This window comes from Zootoca vivipara, chromosome 5, assembly GCF_963506605.1.
Source record: "Zootoca vivipara chromosome 5, rZooViv1.1, whole genome shotgun sequence".
NCBI classification, from domain to species: domain Eukaryota; kingdom Metazoa; phylum Chordata; class Lepidosauria; order Squamata; family Lacertidae; genus Zootoca; species Zootoca vivipara.
Genome location: NC_083280.1, coordinates 23,830,839 through 23,857,361, shown reverse-complemented (window position 1 = coordinate 23,857,361; position 26,523 = coordinate 23,830,839). Strand labels below are relative to the sequence as shown.

The 26,523-nt window shown below is 42.6% G+C and overlaps 1 protein-coding gene across 3 annotated transcripts in view; it reads left to right on the top strand.

Annotated features, from left to right (window-relative positions):
* Positions 1-13,283, top strand: part of MED12L (mediator complex subunit 12L) — a 167,085-nt gene extending 153,802 nt beyond the window's left edge. For 2 of the 3 annotated variants that reach the window (XM_060274471.1, XM_060274472.1), the window contains one exon: positions 2,164-2,505. In XM_060274471.1, coding sequence (XP_060130454.1) covers positions 2,164-2,450 — 287 coding nt within the window. In that variant the 3' untranslated portion in view covers positions 2,451-2,505. Of the gene's footprint in view, positions 1-2,163; positions 2,506-6,004; positions 6,095-6,929; positions 7,151-11,204; positions 11,362-12,564 lie in introns of those variants that run through there. The other variant, XM_035132415.2, reaches the window with a different exon arrangement.
* The last annotated feature ends 13,240 nt before the right edge of the window (positions 13,284-26,523 follow it).

The following is a 26,523-nucleotide window of genomic DNA, read 5'->3' as shown; positions in this document are numbered from 1 at the left end:
CTTTGCTATTGCAAAAAGCTCACCTTCCATTGCAAGCAAGGTTTAAATGGCTTGGTAGGATGACGTATCTCTAAGCATTTGGTTGCTATAGAATTAGTAGTTAAAAGTCATTTTACCCTCTAGTGTGTCTTTTGGATAACAACAGTAGTTTTTGTTGTTGTTTACAAATCTTGTTTCACATACTCTAAGGCACGGGTGTCAAACACAAGGCCCGGGGGCCAAATCCGGCCCGCCAGACCTCGTCACTTGGCCCGCCGAGCGCCCCAGCCAACGGGACCCAACAGCGGGACCTTGCTGCTGAAGCGCCGCGCCGACAAACAGCTAGGGCTGGGGGGGGGGTAGAAAGGCGGCCGGAGCAGCGCCGCACGGAGAGTCCCGAGCCTCTGCGACGCAGCAGTGCTCTGTAGCACTTTGAATCCTCCTCCTGCCATGGCTCGGCGCCTGGAAACGGCTGCTGCTGCTGCTGAAGCACAGACAAAGCACCCAGCAGCGCCGCGTGGAGGAGGAGGAGGATTCAAAGTGCTACAGAGCACTGCTGCGTCCCAGAGGCTCGGGACTCTCCGCACGGCGCTGCCGGGCACCGACCCGGCAAGCCGCCTCCTCCTCCTCCTCCTCTCGCCTCACCTCCTCCTCCTCCTGCCACGGCTCAGCCTCACGAACGTGCAACTCTGAGGCTTTACGCACTTCTCCTAAAACGGACACCCGCTGCCTCACGCTGCACGGGAAATGCTTTTTGCCCCTGGGTCCCTTCACACTCTTTTCTGGCACTCTTTCTTCCTCTCTCGTTCTTATTCTTTCTTTCCCTCTCCTTCCTTCCTTCTTTATCTCTGTCTTCTCTCCCTCTTTCTTTTTCTTTCCTTCTTTATTCCTTCTTTCCTACTCTTCTTTCTCTCACCTCTTTCCTTCCTCTCTCCCTCCTGCTCCCTCTTTTCCCTTCCTTCCTTCCTTCCTTCCTTCCTTCCTTCCTTCCTTCCTTCCTTCTATCCTTCCCATCTTTCTTCCTCTCCCTCATTCTTATTCTTTCTTTCCCTCTACTTCCTTCCTTCTTTCTCCCTTTCCGTCTTCTCTCCCTCTTTCTTTTTCTTTCCTTCTTTATTCCCTTCCTTATTTCCTACTCTTCTTTCTCTCCCCTCTTTCCTTCCTTCCTCTCTCCCTTCCACTCCCTCTTTTCTTTCTTCCTTCCTTCCTTCCTTCCTTCCTTCCTTCCTTCCTTCCTTCCTCCCTTCCTCCCTCCCTCCCTCCCTCCCCTCCCCTCCCCTCCCCCTCCCTCTCCTCAGAAACATAGGATGCTGCTTTATACTTCTGGCCCTTAAACCCTGGAACCAGGAGAGCAGCTCCAGTGAGTCAACCTCAGCCAGTCCCTTTGGTGAAGGGTGGTGGCTCACTGGCAGAACATCTGTCCTGCATGCAGAAGGACCCCAGCATCTCCAGGTACTAGTAGCTCTGCAAAGGTCCTGCATGAAACCCTAGCGAACCTCCACCACCCAGTGCAGTTACCAAAAATCATTTTTCAATAAATTGTACATTAATTGTACATTTGAATATCTACTTGCCATTATTCTGACTATGTTTCTGCTTTCAGAGCTAGTTATTACTTACATTATTACAAAAACCAGTAATAATTGAATGCAGTGACAACAATTTATGATAATAAAGAGTGGACACATAGTCCTACAGATACAACCGGCCCTTTGAGGGTGACCAAACTGCTGATGCGGCCCCCGATGAATTTGAGTTTGACACCCCTGCTCTAAGGGGAAACAAAGTGAAACCTAGGTTTTAAAGGATACGTATTTCTGCACTTTGGCAAAGTACACAAGAAAAAAACATATTATTATGCATTATGTAGTCATTAGGATTGTAAACAACTCCCCACCTCATATCTATCTATCATCTATCTATCTACCTACCTACCTACCTACCTATCTATCTATGGACTCAGCTACATTAGTCAAAAAACATTCATTATAAACATGTAATACCAGATGGCGCCAGAGAGCAAAGAAATTTTAATGTGATTTTTACATAGCGTTTTTTCCTTTTTGTTTTAACGATTTAATTTCTGACTTATTTATTTCTTCCTGTGTGTAGATCCACCCTCTATCTATCTATCTATCTATCTATCTATCCATCTATCTATCATCTATCGCATTGCATTCACAGGTGGTTCCAGATTGGACCCTCCCAACTCCTTTGTCCCAAGCAACACAAAACAAGTGCTGTCTAACATGCTGCAGAGGCGTTCTGGCACCATGATGCAGCCACCATCAATTCACGCAATTGCTTCACAGCAGCAGCAACAGCAGCAGCAGCAGCAGCAACTGCTCCAGATGAAGCTACTTCAGCAGCAGCAGCAGCAGCAACAGCAGCAGCAGCGGCTTCTAAGGCAACAAGCCCAGGCAAGGCCTCAACAGCTGCTTTCTTTGTCTTACATTTTAGGAATGCGCTGATCCAGCTGAGTCTCTACTTGATTTAGGATTGTAGGCACATAAAACCATACCCAGAACCCAAGTTAGGCTTCATGTACAACATGCAACAAAATGGTAGGATCCTGAGGTGGTCGTGTGAACTGTAACATTTCACTCTCATTCCAAATGTTTGAAAACACTACTGCAATCTGTTTTTTTTGCTAAGGTAGTCTTATTTGTTTATTTGTATACTTTTTGTCTAACCGTGGGTTTTGTGTTTGCTTATGAGACCACATGCATCTATGTCTAAGTCCGCTTTCCTAATGACACACAACCTATTTGTCTGCTGGACACTGCGTCACATTTCTTTTTCATTTATAAAATGTGTGGATTAATTTTTATAGAATCATGGAATTTTAGGCTAGGGAGGGGCCCCAGGGGTCATATAGTCCAATTCCCTGCTGTATAGACATTTCAACTAAAACATCAATGGCAGATGACCAGCCAATCTCTGCTTAAAAACCTCCAATGAAAGAGAGACTGCCTCCTTCCAAGGGAGTCAGTTTCACTGTCCAGCAGCTCTTACTGTCAAAAATTCCTTCCTGATGTTTAATTGGAATCTCCTTTCTTGTAACTTAAACCCATTGATTCGGGTTCATTGTTTTGTTTATTGTGCCAGGTTGGACACTGCGTTCCTTTTAGGTAAAGGCAGAGGCAAAGTAGGTGTTGAGCTGTTCCGCCTTCTCTCTGTTACCCAATAGCATTTCTCTGTCTTCTCCACGCAAGGAACCTGCTACTTGGTTGTTCTTCCTCTTGTTTGAACATAGCCAAAGAAACCTTTTTCAAAACTTATCTTTAACTTCTCTTGCAAGCACGAGTTCATTCTGAGCTTCGGCCCGCCTGACCTTCCCCCTGTAACTTGTGATTTCCCTTTTCTTCCATTTTTTATACATGCCGTTCTTACATCTCAGTTCACCTGTTATCTGCAGGCACACTGGTTTCTTTAGATACCTCCCACTTTTCTCACTTGTTGGAATTGCCTGCATCTGTGCCTTCAATATTTCTCCTCTGAGAAATTCCCATCCACCTTGAACTCCTTTTTCTTTGAGTATTTCTGACCATGGGTCTTCCATTACTCAGTAGTTCCTTAAGCTTTTTGAAATCAACCTACTTCAAGTCCAGAGTGCATGTAGGGTTGTCAGACTCAATAGAGGACAGAACTTCTGTGCCTTTAATTGCCCTGAGTCTGGAAACCTTAAAGAGAAACCAGCAGACCCTTGGCTTGGAAATTAAACAAAGGGTCTGCTGGTTTCTCTTTAAGGTTTCCAGACTCAAAAGAGAGCAGGGCAATTAAAGGCACAGAAGTCCTGTCCTCTATTGAGTCTGGCAACCCTAAGTGCATGCCCAACTACAGCTTTCCCTTGCCTGGGTATAATGAAAGCCAAGAGGCCATGACCACTTCCGCCCAAGGCTCCCTGTACGCTCACTTTATTGATCAGTTCCTCCCTGTAGGAAGTCACTTTCCACAACCACATGTCTCTTCCCTCTCTGTAGAGTGGCAGGAATCACTCTGTACACTGTACCTTCCACCTCAGCTGTAGTTGCTCCTCTGGCTCACAATCAGTGTCCAAGGTGAGGGCATGGAATCAATTTTGTAGCTCCAGAGGCTCAGCATGGCTCCTGGCAGTCCTACGCGTGTCCAGGGGTTCATGTCCTGCCACTAGGCCATCTTCCTTCTCCCTGGGGGAACACCCTGCTTGCATCTGTGTTCTTGGACAGTCCACTCTGGTAACATCAAATCTTCTGGCTCCAAGTTAGTAAGCTGATGTAATTTTTTTAAAAAAATACCATGGCAAAGAAGCCAGACTCTTGCAACTAATGGTGCATGGCCCCAGGGCCGGCTCTAAGGCAAGCCTGGGTGGCGCAGGGCGCTTCGCGCTGCACCCACCAGACAGCCGCAGTGAGAAACAGGGCAGGGGGGCGGGTGCCGGAGCGATAATCGCACCACGGTGCCAGGGCGCCCAATATGCTTAAGACGGCCCTGCATGGCCCACAAATCCATAGAGGGAAGATGTGAACATAAAAATCCAAACCCACATGAAGTTTTTCCCCCTCCTGCCACTAGATGGCAATGCTCCTCTGTTCTCACTGGCTCCTTGTGTGTTTTCAATTCAAACTGCGCCTGCCACTGGCGGCAGTTTTCTTGCCAGATATTCCCCTTAATCTAAACTATTTAGGGTTTGTTACTCAGGATTTCAAGGTGGAGCGGGACTTCCTTAATATTGCTCTCCTTTGTTCTTGGGATCTTTTTGACTTGCTCTCTCAGTATCTTTTGTCTTTTCTGTCTCTCACACACTTTCCTAAGATCACCACCTCAGCTTCAAATGATAACCCCCAAGATCAAATCAAATCAAAACGACCGAAGGCTCAGCAGTGTGTTTCCTCAGCCAGTTCTCTCCGCGCTGCTGATGTGTGTGTTTGCGTTGCATCTCACTTGTGTCCTTCCCTCAGAGCTCCGTAGGGGCTGCTCTCGTCCTCTGAGGACTCCCTGCTTCTCCCTGCTTCCTGATGGAATATGTTGGGAGGAGTCAGAAAGGCTAGGACTTGCAGGCTTCTTCTCCACTGCAAAAGTCTGTTGGGACCCACCCCAGCCTTGCCCAAGGCCATTCAACCAGGCCAGTGTCTGTAAACAAACCACATTCAGCTCTGCATCGGTGCGCTGAATAGCTGTTTTGCCAAGATTAAACACTCCAGGGAAATGTTCCAGGGGAAAAGAATCATAGAATCATAGAATCATAGAGTTGGAAGAGACCACAAGGGCCATCCAGTCCAACCCCCTGCCGAGCAGGAAACACCATCAAAGCATTCTTGACATATGCCTGTCAAGCCTCTGCTTAAAGACCTCCAAAGAAGGAGACTCCACCACACTCCTTGGTAGCAAACAGCTCTTACTGTCAGGAAGTTCTTCCTAATGTTTAGGTAGAATCTTCTTTCTTGTAGTTTGAATCCATTGCTCCGTGTCCGCTTCTCTGGAGCAGCAGAAAACAACCTTTCTCCCTCCTCTATACGACATCCTTTAATATATTTGAACATGGTTATCATATCATATCATAACATACCCAGCTCCCTAAGCCGTTCCTCATAAGGCATCGTTTCCAGGCCTTTGACCATTTTGGTTGCCCTCTTCTGGACACGTTCCAGCTTGTCAGTATCCTTCTTGAACTGTGGTGTCCAGAACTGGACACAGTACTCCAGGTGAGGTCTGACCAGAGCAGAATACAGTGGTACTATTACTTCCCTTGATCATGAAAGCACCTCAGTAACTGGGTTGAAAGTAGAAAAGGTGAAAGGGATCACCCAATTCCTTTTTTTTAAAAATGCAGTTAAGAAATTCAGCTATGTACGTAATGCATAACTCAGCATCACTTGCCTTCAGAAAGAAAAATATTGGAAACATACCAACTTCTGTTCTTAGGTTGTATTTTTAAATGCCTTGAATGCCTGAACCGTTTGCAGTGGTGTCCCTAAGCATGTAATCTTTAAATTTACAATAAGTAATGTATTTTTTAATTTGTAAATTTATTTATTTATTGCAGGGTCCGACTATCGACCAGGCTACTATTTTTGCTCAACAAATCCGGCCAGCTTCTCAGCTTCCGCAATATCCAGGGATACAGCAGACACAGGTAAATAATTATCAGTCTGTGTAGGGAAAGGATGTGCTAAGGCCTTGCCTATGCCCTACATGGAGATCCAGTCGTGTTCAGTGTTTGTTGTACTCAGAACAGACCCACTGAAATTTATGGGCATGGCTAAACTAGGTCTACTAATTTCAGCGTGGGTCAACTCTTGAGTAGAACTTGGTTGTATAATATTACCCTGCAGGTTTTATGAGGGGTTTTTAAATGGCCAGGATCTTTCATGACTCTCCCTTACTTTATAAACGTGAATAAAAGTAGCTTTCACAATTCTAAAATTCAATATACATAAGTTTGGTAAATATGGGCTAGTCAGAACTGATGGCATTTTGCATGCAAGAAGATGGGAAACTTGTGCCCTTACCCCCATGTCCTTGTGACCAGGAGATATTATTTGCGTGAAATTATGCTTGTACACAAAAGCTGTGATTTATGCAGAAGTGAAGCAGCTGGAAAGGTGCTCCTACAATCATGCCAGTCTGTGTGGAAATCACCCTGCATAAAAGCTTGGAGGTTTCACTTACCGTATATTGCCCAGCCTTTGCTGTGCTGAAAAGATAGAATAATACAAAACACGCAAACATGTACGGCTGCCATTTGAGCCTAGCAAATTCAAAGCAAGCATAATTAAACTATGGGGTTTTTTTTTTTTAGTGTCTGGTTGCTATTTCAAGTAACAGCACAGTATACATTCTTTGTCATCCTGGTGTGTTGCTTGCTTGCTTGCTTGTTTAAAAAATAAATAAACAGTGATAATGCTGGGCTTTCTTTAGAAGCATCGAAATCAAAGCAACTTGTGCCTTGGAATTTTTTTTGTGTGCAGACTATTCCTCATGGCTACACAATGTATAGCACTCAGATGCCATTGCAATCACAGCAGGCCGGGGGCATCATCCTTTCACCTACCTACAACTCCAGGGCCTATCAAGCAGCTCATTTGAACCCTGCTCTGATGGAAAGGCTACGGCAGACACAACAGCAGCCAAGTGGGTACATTCATCAGCAAGCAGCTGCCTATCCTCAGCCTCTAACAGGCAATCAGCGGTAAGATGTTTATCGGGACCTTTGATACCTTGATGTTTATAACCTTTGGAAAGAGAGTTTTGAAAATAGGTCTGAGAAATGCTGGAAGAAGGTATACGCATTTTGCCTAACCTCTGATGCTGGGTGACAAATCACCCAGAGCCTGATTGGTTCCAAATAATTGATAGCCCCAGCTGAGATTTCAGTAGATCTTGCTACATCTTGCCTCTCGCCCATCTTTACTATTTGCAACATGTTGTATAGCTCCTTTACTTTTCATTCTCATGCTGCATGGGATTAGCCCTCTGCTGAATGCCTTTGAAAATTCCAACCCACTGAAAATCCCTACACATCGTTAAAACCTCGGCCTCAAATTTGTACTACGAGAAGTGAAGCTACAGGGCCTTCTCGGTAGTGGCGCCCACCCTCTAGAACACCCTCCCATCAGATGTCAAGGAAATAAATAACTATCTGACTTTTAGAAGACATCTGAAGGCAGCCCTGTTTAGGGAAGCTTTTAATGTTTGATGTTGTGTCGCTTTTTTATATATTCTGTTGGGAGCTGCCCAGAGTGGCTGGGGAAACCCAGCCAGATGGGCGGGGTATCAATAAATTATCATTACTACTACTACTACTACTACTTGGGTAGATTTGAATAAATTTACTAAAACCTTCTGTGGTGAAATTTCTAACACATTTGTGGGTATGTTGGAGATAATCGGTTGTTCTTTTTATATATTAGAACTTTAGCTAATAAAATTGGTTAAATGAATCCCTTAGAATTACCCTTTGGTTCCTATAAAGAGAGTTAGAATACATATTAGTGACCTTTGTAATAAAATGTTTCAAAATGCAGGGCTCGACAGAGCATTTTTCCAAAACCGTAATAGCTATTAAAAGTCTTTGTGCAAACTTCCAGTGCTTCCTTGAAAGCATCCCTGAGGCTATGGGGCCAGCTGTGGGGACACTTTTGGCTTTCTTTATGCTGCAGATGTTTCATTTTGTTGTTGTTGAAGAAAGTAGTCTTGTTTCTTAGGAAAGTATAAAATGCCAAGACTAAGCCAATGGATTACTAGTGAACAGTGATGACATAATTCCCTGCATTCTTGCAAGGATGGAAATCGTGGGATAATGATTGACTTTTTCTCCTCTTGATTATTAATCTGAAGGTGGATAAGTGATATAATTGGATGATGATATTACTCAAGAACTGAAAAATTCTATGGATTTCAGTGTCGATCAGCCATTTTAATTGCCGCAGTTCAAGACTCCCATTGTGGCTGAATGCTAGACCTCAGTCTGCATACATAAAGCTTGCAAACGCTTTCAGATTTTCACCCATATGTGGACTTCTATCAAAACATTCATGAAGTCCTTTTTCAAAACACTAATATACTCTCTTACCATGAAGAATTCAGCAGCAGGAGGAGGAGCAGTAGTGTCTGGTGAGGTGGCACAGGTGGGGTACATTACTCTCCTGGCTGCCCAGCACAGCAGATTGGTGGTGCTGACTCAGAGGGCGAGGGGAGGCACGAGGTGCAGGGAGCTTGACCCCGTGTGGCACATGGTAGTGGAGCCAAACTGCCACTCTTGCTGTGATGTGCTGCACCCGGCCCAGCTCCTTTGCCTTGCCCCTCCCCTCTATCTCTCAGTGAATGCCAGTGGTCCACTGTGTTGGGAAGCTGGGACAGCAATGGTGTGTCACTGGCCGCTACTGATGGGAAGACTGCATCCAGAGCTTTAGTGTACAGCGGTACCTCTACTTACGAATAACTCTACTTACGAATGTTTCTACTTACGAATAGAGCTCTGTCTGCCATCTTGGATGCGGTTTAGATAGGATTTTTTCTACTTACGAATTTTTAGATAGGGTTGCTTCTACTTACGATTTTTTTCTCCCAATGCATTCCTATGGGATTCGACTTACAATTTTTTTCTACTTACAAATGTGCGTTCGGAACGCATTAAATTCGTAAGTAGAGGTACCACTGTATATGTAGCTCCTACATGATTTGGGATGACGGAAAGTTATAGAAAAGATGGTCTGTATTGTTAAATGTTAATCATAAACTGCTGTATCTCACTTGCAGCAAATAACAGTTTTCTCCAGTTCTTTTTCTGTGATTTCTTCAAAAATTACTTCAACTTGATAGACAACAGTAAGATCTTGCAATGCCATTGCCATTTTCAACTTGGCATTCCTTTTTTAAAAACAAACAAACCCAATAACGCTATTTTATCAAATCAAACCATTGCCTTTCTATGCAAACTGTAAAGCAAAAATTGCACATCCTTGACTTAGCGTTCCATTCTCTAATTGCTTCTACACATATGCAATCAATATTAATTTATCCAGGCAGTTGCAAAATGTACATGCAATCTTGAAAAGATCTTCATTCGCAAACTCTATCCTGCAAAGTTTATAATAGCATTTAAGTATAATAGCATTTAAATTGAAAGTAAATCCCTAATGTGGCTATTTTGTTTCTCTGTATTTGCTCAACCCTGATTGCATTTCCACAGAGGTCTATGATCAAAGCATTTTGCAACATCTTGTGGGAAATGCAGCAATTCTTCACACAGCAATATAATATAGAGATTAAGAGCATTAGTTTTTAATATAGCACACCCTTGTCATTGCAGACTGATCAAGTCTCATGCAGTCTCCTGATTCTGTGTAATCCCCCTGCTATATAGAATCATAGAATTGTAGAGTTGGAAGGGACCCTGGGGGTCATCTAGTCCCAACCCCTAGCTATGCAGGAATCTCAACTAAAGCATCCATGACAAATGGCCACCCCACCTCTGCTTAAAAACCTACAATAAAGGAGAGTCCACCACCTTCTGAGGGAGTCTGTTCCACAGTCAAACCTTGCTGTCAGAAAGATCTTCCTGATGTTTAGTTGGAATCTATTTTCCTGTAACTTGAAGCCATTGATTCAGGCCCTACCATCTAGAGCACGACAAAAGAAGCTTGCTCTAACTTCCATGTGACAGCCCTTTAGATATTTGGCTACCCTCTCTCCTCTCAGTCTCCTCTTATCCATGTTAAATACACCCAACTCCTTCAACTGTTCCTCATAAGGTTTGGTTTCCAGACCCTTGGTAATCCTTGTCGCCCTCTCTACACACATTCCAATTTGTCTGCATCCTTCTTAAATTGTAGAGCTCAGAACTGGACACAGTATTCCAGGTGTGGTCTGACTAATGCAGAATGGAGCGGTCGGCAACTTCCCTCGTTCTGGACACTACTGTTGATGCATCCTAGAATAGCATTCACTTTTTTTGCCGCTGCATCACACTGTTGACTCATGTTAAACTTCTGGTCTGCTGAGACCCACAGATCCTTTTCACGTGTTCTATGGGCAAGCCAGGTGTACCCCAACTTATATTTGTGCAGCTGGTTCTTCGTGCCTACATATAGAACCGTACATTTGTCCCTATTGGAATTCATGTTGTTAGTTTTGGCCCAGTTCTCTGATTTGTTAAGGTCCTATTCAATCATGATTCTGTCTTGTGCTGCGTTAGCTACCCCTCCCAGTTTTGTGAGTGTCAGCAGGTTAAATTGAGTCCTAATCCTTACCTTAAAAAAGGGATAATGTAGAGTTGGAAGAGGTTCAGAAAAGGGCAACCAAAATGCTCCCCTATGAAGAAAGGCTGCAGCTTTTCTGACTTTGTAGTTTAGATAAAAGACAAGTAAGGGGGGGGGAACATTATCTGGATTTCATTCCATTTCTGAAAGTTCACATTGCGGCTGTTTCTAGTGTATAGTTTTTCAATAATTAGAACTATTTTAAAAATCAGTAAAGAATGCAGTATATAAGAATATAAAAATTGAAATGTTAATAAGATGCTTATATATTTTGGCTTAGATGAGAAGCTTTATTTTGCATTCCCCCCCTCCCCCAATTTATCTATCTTTATTACTTTCAGCAACCTTCACTCGTACTTCATTTGGCTGCTGATACCCTGCTGAAGTTTCAATTTAACGTGCAAGTCTAGAAAATTAAAACTGGCAGGCTCTCATTTTATTTTCACAACTGTAAATGATGTGTGGTCAATTCTTTTTGCTCAGATTGAGTCATCAGCCTTTGCAGCAGAATCCCTTGGTTGGAGGGCCACTCGATGCTATGCCAACCACAGCTTCCCACCCAAACCTTAACTCAGTTCAGATGCCTCAGGAACAGATGAGACAGAGACAGCAACAAATTCGACAACAGAGACTCCTTCAGGTTTGAAAATTGTTGCCTTTGTGTCATTGTGTGTTTATGTGAGGTGCACTATTCCATGAAATTTTAACCACTAGTAGGATACTGGATGTATTCGCACATCATAGTATGCCCTAGTTAACAGCTTATTGTGAACACGCAAATCACCTTCCTTGGCATTACGCCTGAACTGGGAATCACAGTTTCTTTCACTCAAGACAAACTACCGCCTGAAGCCACATTTTGTTCCTGACTTCCTGTAGCTTAAGTGAAGGAAACTGTGATTCCCAGTTCAGACAAAACACTAAGCCAAGGTTTGTTGGTCCTGCTCACGAGTAAGGGAAGAGCAAAATGGGAGTGCTCTGCTCATTCTTGGTAATCCATAAGCCATGGTTCACTGTGATGTGTGAATGTAACCACAGCGTTAGTCCTATCCAGCCCCGAATTGTGTAGTCTGAATGCTAGTGGCCTTCCAAAGTCTCTGACAGAAGCCTTCCTTAGTTGTTCTTCCTGAAATTGTTTAAGTAGAAATGCCAATGACTGAATCCGACACCTTATGCATACAAAGCTCATGCACTAGACTACAGTCATACCTTGGTTTTTGAACAGCTTAGTTCTCAAATGTTTTGGCTCCTGAACACTGCAAACCCGGAAGTAACTGTTCTTCTGGTTTGCGAACTATTTTTGGAACATCCGACGGGGCTTCCGCGGCTTCTGATTGGCTGCAGGAGCTTCCTGCGGCCAATCGGAAGCCGCACTTTGGTTTCCGAATGTTTTGGAAGTCGAACGGACTTCCGGAATGACTCAAGACTCAAGTCTCACCCCTATTCCCAAAAAATGATTTTGTTTAAATTGTTGCTTGATGTGTAGCTGACCTTTTCCAAAGAAAGGGCTTCAGCAATTTTCTATAAAAGTGAGTGTTGTGAAAACATGTATATAGCTGAATTAAAATAACAGGACAAGGGGTGTAGTTAAGGAAGCATTAAATACTTATCTCCTGGGAGAAAATGGTTTTGAAAGTTTGTCCAGCTGCACTAGGTTTTAGAAATTCAAAGTATAACATGCAATTGGTGAAGGGAACCTTAAAAGATCTTATCACAGTTCATGAACACAGCTTATTGAAAGCAACAGCCCTTTGTTCTTAAAGGCTACTTTGTTATTGCTGCTGGTTCTTTCTGTGAGAGCATCATAGGTAGTATTATAGTCACATTGGTCATGTTTTTGCAGTTGCAGCAGCAGCAGCAGCAACAAGGACAGCAGCAGGTGCTTAGTCTCCAAGCAATGCACCCTCAGCAACCTTTGGTAAGTGGACGTGCAAATAATAGGCTTTGTTCTGGGGGCTCTGTACTGTTGAACAACATGGAAAAACAGGGTGATGTAGCTTACTACCTTTCCTTATCCCTGCCATCAATTTCTGGGATCTTGGAGAGCAATTTCAGGGTTGGTAAGGGAAGTCATGCTCAGTAAGTATAAAAAATGATCAGGTATGATGACCTTGTATTTCCATCTGTGGTCTGCAGGAAGGCAGAGCGAATCACCTAGTGGAAATTATTGGATTTATATTTATTAATCTAGCATTAGTATAAGTACCATGATAACTGTTTTCAATAGTATGCAATGTGCTGCCTAGCTTTAGGGTGTACGATTCTTCAACATTTCCTTACAGCTGTGGTTTTCAGCCAGTGCTCCTTGGAACCCTGGGGTGCCTTGAATGATGGTCAGGGGTGCCGTGGCACTGAACTTTGTACCTCTTTCCTTCTCTCCCTCCTCTGATGCCCTATTGCGTCTCTGCCTCCCAAAGGCTTGCACAGCTGTTTGTTGCAGCAGCCCTAGCTACAAGCTCCCCAGGCAAATGGTGCCTCTGGGAACCTACCTGCCTGCAGACTGTCTAGCCAGAGTGGTGCATGCTCTAGTTATCTCCCGCTTGGACTACTGCAATGCACTCTACGTGGGGCTACCTTGGAAGGTGACCCGGAAACTACAACTAATCCAGAATGTGGCAGCTAGACTGGTGACTGGGAGCGGCCGTCAAGACCACATAACACCAGTCTTGAAAGATCTACATTGGCTCCCGGTACGTTTCCGAGCACAATTCAAAGTGTTGGTGCTGACCTTTAAAGCCCTAAATGGCCTCTGTCCAGTATACCTGAGGGAGCATCTCCACCCCCATCATTCTGCCCGGACACTGAGGTCCAATACCGAGGGCCTTCTGGCGGTTCCCTCATTGCGAGAAGCCAAGTTGCAGGGAACCAGGCAGAGGGCCTTCTCGGTAGTGGCGCCCACCCTGTGGAACGCCCTCCCATCAGATGTCAAAGAGAAAAACAGCTACCAGATTTTTAGAAGACATCTGAAGGCAGCCCTGTTTAGGGATGCTTTTAATGTTCAATCAATTATTTTATTTTATTTTTCTGTTGGAAGCCACCCAGAGTGGCTGGGGAGTCTGAGGGACCCCTCCACAAGAGAGGGTGTTTGAAAAAGAGTGAGAGGCTGCCAGCTCTGCAGGCAAGGGGTGACATACGTGGGCTCCTGAGCCCCACAGGAGTGCCGCAGAAAGAATGTACAGTGGAACCTCGGTTTATGAACACCTCGGTTTACAAATTTTCAGTTTACGAACACCACGGACCCATCTGGAACGGATTGATTCACTTTCCATTACTTTCAATGGGAAAGTTCGCTTCAGTTTATGAACGCTTCAGTTTATGAACAGACTTCCGGAACCAATTGTGTTCATAAACCGAGGTACCACTGTAGTTGGTTAAGGGAGTTGTGGACACAAAAAAGTTGAAAACCTCTGCCTTACAGTACAAAGGCTTTCTGGTACTACTACTAGCCTGTTTTGTGTAATACTTGCATAAAGACTCCCTCTGGTGGATAGTATAGCTGTGAACTCTGCTACAACTTTTACCTGGCTTAACTAGGCTGTTTAAAATCAGAATAACTGCGATAGTATAAAGAAATTAGATTTGCAATCTGTTCAACATTTTTCTTTTCTTAATTGATACCAGTTGGTATAGGCACTTCAGTAAAAGATACGTTTCAAGTTTTTAAATATGCAAGGACTGCCTCAGTACAATCACAGGACATTTCCCAACTTTAGCATAACACAGAGATTACCTAACAGTCTAATTGCATATGATTTATTTGGTAACTTCCAGTCCTTCAAGACTATCAAAACCATTTTATGAGTACGTTATTATTAACATTGTGTTGCATAGTGACTGTGTACAGTCCCAAGTGTAATGGAAATCAGCTAGTTAGTATTGCGACAAAAAATAACTTACACGAAACTGAATCATAGTGATTCTGTGGATTGAAGTAGAACATGCTGAAGAAGGAAAATGAAGCTGGTGAACAGGAGAACTTATTTATTTTTATTTAGAAGAAACTATAAACCACTTAATCAAAGAATCTCTAAGAAATGTACACAGAGCAATTTAAAATGAGTATCACTCTACATTTTTTTTAAAAAAGAAAACAGATATGCATAACTTGTTTACATGTCCAGATTGGCTTGCTGAAACAGGCGTCTAAAGCAGTGAGGGTTCCTGCCTAAAGTTAATAAGTAGGGACTTCCAGTGCTGCCATACTTAAAACTCAAGCCCTTGCCTGCATTTAGCAGCAGTTCTGTAGATGGAAGTGGTCAAATTGCCACAAAGGGCACAAGGCGATTCCTCAAGTAAACTAGTCCCAAGCTCTCTCGTGTACACATCATCTGTAAGAATTTTCAATGATTTTTACTGTATGTACACATCTGTAAACTGTTGTTAACACTGAGGAGCAACAGAAAAATACATCTGTGGTTAAATTTTGCAACCACAGCTCATAAAGACTGGAGAGTGAAATAACTGCCACAGCCCTGAATTCAGTGTATTAAAAAAGAGCGTAATAAATTCCAAGCACTGTCATAAAATAATGCAAACTTGAACATTCACAAAGTACGAGGAGGAGTTGACTAGAATAAATTAGAACACTCACAGATCCATCCAGGAAGAAGTGATAACTCCCAGGACAATCTCAAGTAAACCTTCAAAACAAGTGTCTGGGAAATTGCTGACATGGTTCATTAGCAAGATCTCAACCTCAGCAACAAGTGATTAGAAAAAACAGGAATACAGGCAGCTGGAAGGAACAAGTGGAGAACAGTATCAGCAGCTTTCTCTGGTCTGACTGGAGGTGAAAATCCTAGAGGTTGAGGAGTAGGGAGCATTCTGGGCCCTAGCTACATTATTATTATTATTATTATTATTATTATTATTATTATTATTATTCAAAAAGCAGTATATCCAGTACATTATAAGATGCCTGATTATCGTCTTCCAAAGCAACTACTCTATTCCGAACTTAAAAATGGAAAGCGTAATGCTGGTGGTCAACAAAAGAGGTTTAAAGACTGTCTCAATGCAAGTCTTAAAAAATGTAGTATAAACATCGACAACTGGGAAACACTGGCCTGTGAGCGCTTCAGTTGGAGAACAAAGGTGTTGTGGGCTTTGAAGACACTTGAACCCGGAACGCAAGGGAGAAACGTGCTAAGAGGAAGGCAGACTTGGCAAATCCACACCGTGATCAACTCCCGCCCGGGAACCAATGTCCCCACTGTGGGAGGATGTGTGGATCCAGAATTGGCCTCCACAGTCACTTACGGACTCATTGTTAAAAAACCATGTTTATGGAAGGCAGTCTTACTCAGCTATGAGTAAGAAGAAGATAAGTGGTTTGTTGGGAAACTGCCATCCCCTTTCAATTGTCTAAAGTTTGCTCATGCAAACTTTGCCTGGTAGCTTGCTGGATTCCTATAGGTGGTGGGGCGTGCTAACAATGATTGCACATGCTCATGTCACTGAGGGGTTGTAGTCGCCCGGTGGTTAGAGGTCCTCTCCCAAATCTCCCCTGAATTCTGAATTTTCACATGTTCCATCTACTGAATATATATTCAGGGTAACAGATTTTCCGTGCCATTTCATCAGTAGCAGAGAGCTTCTAAATTTCACATTGAGTTATGAGATATCACATGTGCTTCCCGAGCACAAAGGAAGGTTCCTTCTGCTCAGGCACGCAAGCCATCTATCACCCTCATCCTACTAGTGTGAATGCCAGCTGTCACAGCATTATTTTGCTCTTTGCCTTGTCCAAACTCACTAAATGCCTGCCAACACTAATTGCTTGCACGTTTCCATCACTAGACCAGTTTAAAGTAATATTTAAACCAACTTCGGATAATCCTATGCGATAAATACTGCATAGAATGAAATCCCTCTACGAGGCCAGAGTCCTTGAACCTTCAAGGTTTTGCAGCTTTGTGCTCCTAAACCTGCAGCAGAAGCAAAGGAGGCTCAACTGGAACTTTTCAATTAGTTGTTATATTGGTTTAGTTTCCTCCCGAGGATAATATATTCTTTCAAGCACATAGAATTGCATCACCAGTTGGGAAACAAGAACCAAGCTTGTGCAAACAGAGCTTAAATTAAATAGTAGAGAAGACCCTTTGCTGAATTTAAGACTAGAGACTCACCCTTCTCTGCCCCCAGAGAATGCGCTATTTCAGAGACTGCATTATTTATCTGTATTGAAAGGATAAATTATGTTCTCATTGGCATTTTTCTTTGTAGGTGTTTTTCCGTTGTCTATTTGATAGCTTTGTTTTGATTGTTTTATCAATCTGTTTTACAAGCTATAAAGCACTAATCCAATATAAGTAGGTTGGTTTGGGCATCTGTAACCATTTCATCTGCTCCTCTAAGTCCTGCTTTCCCAACAGAAGTGTACATATTTTAATTTTGGAACAAATTATTAACCATTAGATTATTATTATTATTTACATGGTTAAAGTATTTTTGATGCCAAAATGCCCTTATCAATTGCAGTCGGTCACATGTAATGATAGCCGAGGTAAGGCAAATAAGCAAAATTGCACAGTGACCTATTTTTGGTATTAGTTGCTCTACCACAGGCATCCCCAGACTTCGGCCCTCCAGATGTTTTGGACTACAATTCCCATCTTCCCCAACCACTGGTCCTGTTAGCTAGGGATCATGGGAGTTGTAGGCCAAAACATCTGGAGGGCCACAGTTTGGGGATGCCTGCTCTACCAGAAGTCCTTTAGAATACTATTTGCCGCCTTCTCCTCTCTCCTGGAAGTAGGTCTTGGCTGGCCTGCTCTAATATCCCAGCTAGCTCACATAGGTTTGTGAAACAACCCACCCCACTTCTGGACTCTTCCATTTTTGATTTTTTTTATATTCAAAGCTGAGCTGCAATCTTTACATAGATTAGTGTGGAAGGTAACTTTCCGCTGAATATAAAATTGGAGTTTAAGGAATGCAAGTGTTCCCCTGCCCTGCTTGTTTATGGGAACAGTTCTGGCTTACATTGAAAGGTTTGGGGGTTCCGTTTCATAATCCTTAATTCATTCTCTTTAGTTTTTCTTGTGTAAAATATGTGTCTGTTGTTTGTAGGAGCTTATACTGCAAAAGGGACCCCTTGTTCACTCTGGCATATCTGTGGTGGGAAAGGGGATACCGGACAATCTCAGTACGGCATCACAAGGAAACCTGGGGCACAAGGATGAAATGTCTCATATGAGTTCCACCAAGTGGAGCTGAGTTCCCTCAGGTAGAGTAGCCACTTAACATGTTGCCAGGGACAAGGAAGTGCTGCACCCAAAAACTGGGCGGAAAAATGGCACGTGGGGTTGGATATTTTGTTATTAATCCCACATAATAGGATTGGGGCTGATCACCAAAGAATTGATGCTTTTGAATTATGGTGCTGGATTAGACTCTTGAGAGTCCCATGGACTGCAAGAAGATCAAACCTATCCATTCTGAAGGAAATCAGCCCTGAGTGCTCCCTGGAAGGACAGATCGTGAAGCTGAGGCTCCAATACTTTGGCCACCTCATGAGAAGAGAAGACTCCCTGGAAAAGACCCTGATGTTGGGAAAGATGGGAGGGCACTCGGAGAAGGGGACAACAGAGGACGAGATGGTTGGACAGTGTTATCGAAGCTACGAACATGAGTTCGACCAAACTGCAGGAGGCAGTGGAAGACAGGAGTGCCTGGCCTGCTATGGTCCATGGAGTCACGAAGAGTCGGACACGACTAAATGACTAAACAACAACAATAGGATTGGATTCCAGCTGGTATCATCCAACATGGCCAGTGTTGAGACATGATGGGCAATGTAGTCCAAGAATAACTAGAGGGCCCCCTTGGCAACCCCCTGATTTACAGCATTAGTTCAAGCATTAAAACTGAGTGTGCCCCCCCCCCCGCCCACTCCCTTGCCTGAAAAGAGTTTGTGGAGGCAGTTCAAAGCCCATGAAATATCTGACTTTAAATTTCAGGACGTGAATTTATTCGTGCTGAAAACTTAACACATCTATGGCAACTGCCTAAACATAGGCAGTAAATCAAACCAAAAGAGCACATTAGGCACATGTTCTAGTTTTAAGATACAAATGTTCTTTACATTTTTGGCCCGCTGTAAAATAGTAAAAATACTTTTTTTTCCATTAAGTTGTCATGCCGGCCTCCCTACTGATCTGCACCCAATAATGAAAAATGCAATTCTGAAGATGTCCAGAGAAAACTGTAATTCTCAAGAATGATAAAGCAAATCTGTATATTAGACTTACGGGGATAACGTATGGTAAACATGCATTAGACAGAGTTTCCATGTATTTGTCAGGGCAGCCAAACTCTTTTTAAAGCATTTGGCAGGTTACTTGCAACGGACAAGCTTCTAATCTAATTTATGTCACCGTCAAACTTTTATTGTTAAACTGTTATTTTAATAAATCTTCACCAATTGTATAGCCAAAATATGCACTATCAGGTTTTACTTTGGAAAGGTATAATGCACCAAGAATTACGTATCCCAGAAATAATGTAAGTGGGATTAGGGGGTGTTTCCCTGACAATTGGACATAACAAAACTGTGTTCTTATCCACATCTATGTTGTGTATAAGGAGGTGTAGGACAGCAAGTACATTTTATAGAAATGGTTCCTTCAATCAGAATTTCATGAAATTCATATTCTGAGTGCAAAGGACACAGATTTCTATGGAATGGATCTTTTGGACCTTCAGAATCAGGTTAGCCCTGCTTTGCTCAACAACACCACAACATGCATGGCTCAGTGAGACTGTGAGTGAAGATTGCTTGAGGGCTTCAGCAGTTTGTATAACATTAATCATAAAGGCTGCTGACTCTCATGTATGCACACATTCTCATGTATGCACAGTTGGGCTGCATGGTAGAGATTGACATGCAAAAGGGTCAAACGTGCTCTAATGAGAGAGGTATGCATGTATACTAGCCAACCTTTCCACCTGAGAACCCTTTGTACTGTCTTATATTAGCTTTATTGTTACTGAAATATCTCTGTTTTCTTTTCAAACTCAGCTTGCATTTCCCCTTTAAAGTTTATTTGCATATATGATACCCGATATAGAGTGGGTTTTATTTTCATTATCAGCTTCATTATATGTACACATGCTTCCAGCAGCTGAACACTTCCTCTGAAGGAATATGAATGTATAAGTTATTATTTGAATGTATGGAAAATATTATTAGCTGGATGAGAATGTAGGCTTCTAAACTTCCAATAAAATACTGGGAACACAGCTCCAGTTGCTGAATCCTCCAACAACTTGAAAGAACAATTCCAGAGGGATCCATTATCTTCTGAATGAACATAGGAAAAAGATGCTAAAGCTTGAACTTTCTAATTTTCTTTCTTAGAAAACAAAATAAAAAAAGAGTACCAGGTGATCCCTTATTCCAGCACTCCCAAATACATGTGTATTGCATGTGTGAAGTTTTATCACTACCACCATCATACTTGACATAGGATATAATGTCTGAAGGACCTGAAGCCAGTCTAGCTGCAGGTTTTTTTTTTTAACCCTATAGCTCTCTGGTGCTTTTTAAGGAGCCCCACTGTAGAAACTGGGTTGGAGTCAGCTCTCCAAGCCCAGTACTCTGTTAAATGGAGCACATGGGTTTTCAAGGTTTTCTGATTCACAATAGCATCGCAACATCTTGGCATAATCTTTCTCTTTCCTCCAGGCATGCAAAGTTGCCAGTTCCTCTCATCCCTGGCTCCCCTTCTAGGGTCTTGGACTTGTTTGGAGAAACTAATGGGGGGGGGAAGGTTCATGCAGTGTCCAAGATAATTCTTTGCAACTACCTGTCTCTAAATCCAGTGTTTCCAAATCTGGTGTAGGCTTGTCCTTAGGGCAAATGAGGCACTACCCCAACAACCTCAGTTTGCCCTCAGCCAGCGCCTACCTGCCTGGCTTCTTACTTAAGACCACCACTTTCAGCTTCCAGCTGAGAATGTGAGAAGTTTTGCAGTTGTGTGACAGAGATGGCAAGAGAGTATACCACTTCCCTCTCAGGTACATGGCTGGAGCAAGCAATGGCAGACTTGAACAGCACTGGATTTGCTGATGCCTTTATCTGATAGATCGTTGTAAAGATGGGACTGAGTTTTGATCCCTCTTTTTACAGACCCCCCAAGTGTCCCTATTTTCCTGAGACACCTCCGATTTAGAGAAGCCGTTCCAGTTTCTGATTTGATCCCCGAATGTCCCACTTTTCCTTAGGATGTTCCTATTTTCATGGGAGAAATGTTGAAGGGTATGGAGTTATCCGACCCCTAAGCCGTCTGAAGGCAATCCTGTATAGGGAAGTTTTATTAGTGTTTAATGTTTTGTTATGTTTTTATATATACTGGAAGCTGCCCAGAATAGCTGGGGCTACCCAGTAAGATTTGTGGGGTATAAATAGTAAAATCATTATTATGGAATGGCACATCCCTATTTTCATCGGAGAAATGCTGGAGGCTATGTTTTTTATATTGCATCTTCCTGTGTGACTAAAAGAGGGCTGCCTCTTCACTCACATGGTTCTTATACCCAAGCTGTTCTACACAGTAATATCTTCACCAAAACAGGTGTGGCTCAGTATCCTTGCACTGAATTGAACCTGAACTGAACTGAGATCTGAAGCCTGGTCTACCAGGCCAAGCCGTTTGTTTCACCTGGATTCCTCCAAGGGGAAGAGAAGTTTGGTTTCAGTCACAGGTTTAATGTGCAACCTAGACTAGATTGAAAGGGTTATTTCTCATTACTCTCAAAAGTGGCATCTTTCTTCTCAGGCTGGCAAGAATACATTGCAGGCATTGTAGGTATACCTGCTAGTGTGTTGCTGAATTTTTTTTTTCTGGTGTTGAATATTGCAGTTTCCAAGACAAGGCTTGCAGCAGACACAACAGCAACAACAGACAGCTGCCCTCGTCAGGCAACTCCAAAAACAGCTGTCAAGTAAGTATGCAGCACTGGATGAAGTATTTTGTGTTTCTACAGCTGGGAAGTACATTTTATGCCGGTTAACTTTCTGTAAGTAATAAATATTGATGTAGTCAGTTCTGGTGATAAGACCTATAACCTGAAAATCGCCCCGTGCATGGATGCTGTTGATCAGTTTTAAATCCCTTGATACTACTTTAAAAAGTAGGTCTGGGTATTGGATATGATCTGCCATGGATGTACATCTAAGTTGTATAGCTCATACCCAGAATACTCAAAATAGTTGGTCAAATTTTTAAAACCGGTTTAACTGGCAATTGTGTGTGAGAGAAGCAACTGAGTAACTTGCGCTTCTCCAGGGCTACAGTTCCCAAAGGAGAGGAATTGTTACAGGCAATCCTACTTTTGCGGAGGGGCTTCTGTTCCGGACCTCCACATGTGTCAGGAGAGCACACAAAAGCCCACTCTGGCCAGCTCCACCCCATTCCACCTCTACCCTGCTCCTGCTGCCCCCCTTTTCATGACGGCATGGGGTTACTTCCAAATTCGGCGCCATGCGTGTATGTGCAATTGTGCATCATTTGGATGTGCCTAAACTGGGAGTTGCCTGTACTTGCTAAGGTGGGAAACCAGGGCAGCGAAACCAGACACTTGCAAGCCACGAAATGTGCTCCTTTCTTTGGTTCTAAATCACACGACGTCTACAAATGAAGCCAAATGCTTCCCACTGCCAGCCATATGTAGCAGCAGTCCTTGGTTTTGCTGTTTGGCACTGCAAAAAAAATAAAATAAAATCGGGGTGAGGTCGTCAAGCACGTGACATACCACAACACATGGGTGATGGCCAGTGTTGTGGGCTACGTGTTCAACTGCCCTGCTTTACGTTTATCATAATTCTGTCGCAGCAACTCTGACACAGCATCCTCAGGTGCCATTTTTTTTTTGCAACAGGGCTTTGATGAACAGAGCTTACACTTGATGGAAGATATTTGTCAGAGATAAGACATCCCGAGCACCTATCCACACACATTCATGGGAGATACGGTGCACTGAAATGTTCATTTGTAGGATCAACCTCACCACTAGCTGTGATTCTAGATGGCTGTTGAAACTAAGGCACTTTCACACCATAGGTTTAAGATGCCTTGATACTACTTTAAAAAGTCACGGCTTCTCCCCAAAGATTTCTGGGAACGATAGTTTAAGGGTGCTGAGAGTCGTTAGGTGGCCTCTATTCCCCATTAAATAACCGAAAATGCAGAGTTGTAATGTATTTGGTTTGGGTACCATTTGCTACCAGTTATCTGGCCCTACTAGAGCCAGGGCCTTTTCAGTACTGGCCCCAACCTGGTGGAACGCTCTTTCCCAGGAGACCAGGGCCCTGCGGGATTTGTCATCTTTCCGCAGGGCCTGCAAGACAGAGCTGTTCCGCCTGGCCTTTGGGTTAGACTCAGCCTGACCCCTGTGTTTTCCTCCCTCATGGCTTGGATTTATGGACTACTTGAAATGAGGCTGCACTTTAAATTTTAATACTGTATTTTAATCTGTATTTTAATTAATTGTTTTTGTTTTATTGTAATTCTGTTGGTGTGAGCCGCCCTGAGCCCGGTTTTTGACTGGGGAGGGCGGGGTATAAATAAAATTTTATTATTATTATTATTATTATTATTATTATTATTATTATTATTATTATCTGTACTTGCCAATACGTTCTTTTTGAAATCAGTGGGGCTCCTCCGCACATTAACCTGGGATTGAATCTCATTGACTTCAGTAACTTGGCACAGGATTTTAACATTTGGGCATGTTCTCTCCCCCCACCCCCGTTTCCTAGGTAACCAGCCACAGCAAGGTGTGAATCCATATGGTCATCCTTCAAACTTCTGAATCTGGAAGATGGAAATAAGACAACGTGTTTGCACTGAATAGGGAAGCAGAATTTGTTGCACTAATTATCTCTCTCTCCCCCCCCCCATTTTTTTGTGCTGCAACTGATGTGAATATATAAGAAATAGGCGATTTTTTGTTTTGTTTTTGCACTTAACTAATTATAAATGTATGGATTATGTGGGATTATATGAAGAACATTTGTTGCTGAAGAATATATGGATTTGGTGCTTTTAGGGTATTAACACTCCCCACTCCCCTCTACAGGATTAAAAATCCTTCCTTTCTTTTTGTGGAAAACAAGTTTTGTTTTTCTTAAGAACTGCACTGGACCAAACTACTTACGAAAAAGGCACTTCCATTTTTTTTATTTAATGCACAAGGGTGACTTCCCCCCCCCCTTTGTTTTCGGTAGAATGTGTATTGATTTCGGTTTTTTAAATTAGTTTTGATCATGTTTGTAGATTTCATAAGCACTTTATAAAAGAATTTGTTTGCAAAGTTCCTGATTTTTCTGTTGCTTTCATTGTGGTAATAAAGTTCCTGAAGGAGGATCCTTACCTGTATTCATCAAGTTTCTATTTAGAAATCCAGTGGTTTGACAATAATAAGCCTGCTAGACGACTTCAGTACAAATCTCTGTGGCAAGATCTCCAAGAAGCAATTGATCAAAATGAGTACCCAAAACCTAAATACGTAATCACTGTTCACTTTGCTCAGATAAGCATTAGATCAGGCATCCCCAAACTTCGGCCCTCCAGATGTTTTGGACTACAGTTCCCATCATCCCTGACCACTGGTCCTGTTAGGAGGGATCATGGGAGTTGTAGGCCAAAACATCTGGAGGGCCGCAGTTTGGGGGTGCCTGCATTAGATGCTCCTTGAAAAGCTGCAAATAATTACACTGGTTTTACCCTGTAATCATTTGCAGTGTTACCCGTGCACAAGACCTACTGAAGTCACTGGGACTTTTGCGTGTTCAATCATGCTCAGGATTGCAGCCTATAACTGCAGTTTGAGACTAGAATAATAAAATGCATAGGTTTTCATTCTGTTTCCTGTAATTCCACTAGAGATATGCTAACAGCATGCACCAGAAATTAAGATAACCATTTTCTATTTCTCAGTGTGGGCATTTCAGAATAATTTTGGGGAAGTTGTTTAATCTTCTTCTAATTCTTCTTTTTTACACACGTTTCCAGGTATTCTAAACAGTTTTCCAAAAGATTTCATAATATAGTTGAAATGTAAGGAAATAGCTGTTTTCTGAAATGCTGTAGAACTATTACTTTCCTTTGGGTTTTCCATATATATTAAATAAAATCACTTCATCCACTCAACTGGATCTACATTCCCCATGAAAAAAATGTTCCTTTACACAAACTGTCATGTCTGGAAGACGGGTAGTTTTATTTTTGTATGGCTTTATTCAGTCATGAAACCCCAGCTGCAGTCTAAAGTGATACATTTCAGACAAAGGTTTACCACCTCATCTGCTGTTTGTGAGAACTAGGCCTTAGTTTTCTAGTCACAGAAATAGTTAGTCATTATTTTGTACGGTGGGTGTTCAAAAGTTTAAAATTTGGTTATTTTTAGTTGTGTAAATAAATTCAGCTGTATTTATAAATTTGCTGCAAAAGCACAAGTAAATTATCAGATTTATTACTATAAAAACAGAAACTATTTTAATCTTGTGGAAGTGGCATTTGCTCATATTCGAGTAAAGAATAATCAAAAGAAACTACTGTTTTGTGAATTTTTAGTATTCTGTGATAACCTTTTAGAATTAGATGCACAAATTTTGAATGTGACTCATGTAGGGCATTTAAAAAAATACTTGAGACTATTTGACCATGTTTTCTGTATGGACTTTTCATTTGCCTTGTGATAAGCCGATCGTAAGGCTTACTGTGAATAAACAATCTCTACTGAGCAAATTAGTCAGATTATGTAACATGGAATCTGCATTGCTATACCCAGCCGATGCATTTCTACCTTCACACAGGATGTCCAAATCTTTCGTGTAATAAATACTTTTTGAACTGTTGTGTTTGTTGTGAAAACATCTGCACAATGATCCACTTGCATCCAGTATCTGCCTACTTATGCAAGGAAAATATGCCTGTGCAATATGACTTTTGATTTTTCTTTTCTCTCTTCCTGTCCTGCCTCCCCATATGTCCTCAAAGTCTGCTCCAGAGCCTCCCCAATTCCTCTGGAACAGATTTTGAGGGCACCAGGGGCCAGAAAGGGGGGAGGAGGAAGAAGTTCCATTTCAGGAGTGGACTTGTGCTATGCTAGTTCCAAATTTCATTACATTGGGAGTTACTCCTCAGAATATGAAGGCACTGTTATTTCCCCTAATCTTGTAGGTTTTCTCAAGTTATTAAGAGCTGAAAATATATTTTAATGTATCTTGTGTGTCAAAAAAATTGCAGGTGCGTGTTGACCTCTGCTGCCACTGTGTATATTAGGGCAAAGGTAGAATAGCACTCACTTGCATGCTCTGTTAACACCTGTTCAGTCTGTGTGAACTTAGGGTATTTTGTCCCAATGTCATTTGGCCTTTAGTTATTATGTGGAAGATCATCTACTATTCTGCTGACAGCCCCCTATGTTTGGATAGGTTCTTTCGGAAGTGTTGATAATCTTTTTAGGATTTTACCAACCCGGTTTAAACATTACATCAAATTGTTTTAAAGAGCACACCTGAATTAATGGTTGTCAAAACTATTTTACTCACTCTTTGGGGACATTTTATCTCCATGAACCCTGCCCATGCACATGAATTTTAAAATGGAGTTTAAATAAGGACACAAGAATGACCTTAATGGGTCAGACAGGGCTGTCTTAAGCATATGCGGCACCAAGGTGCAGAGATCCACCCGGCGCCCCCTCCCCCCCAAGTTGCCCAGTCCCATGTGCACAGGAGGATGGAGTTGCCCACCTCAGCATCTCGCTGGCTCGGTCGCCCCTGAACTCG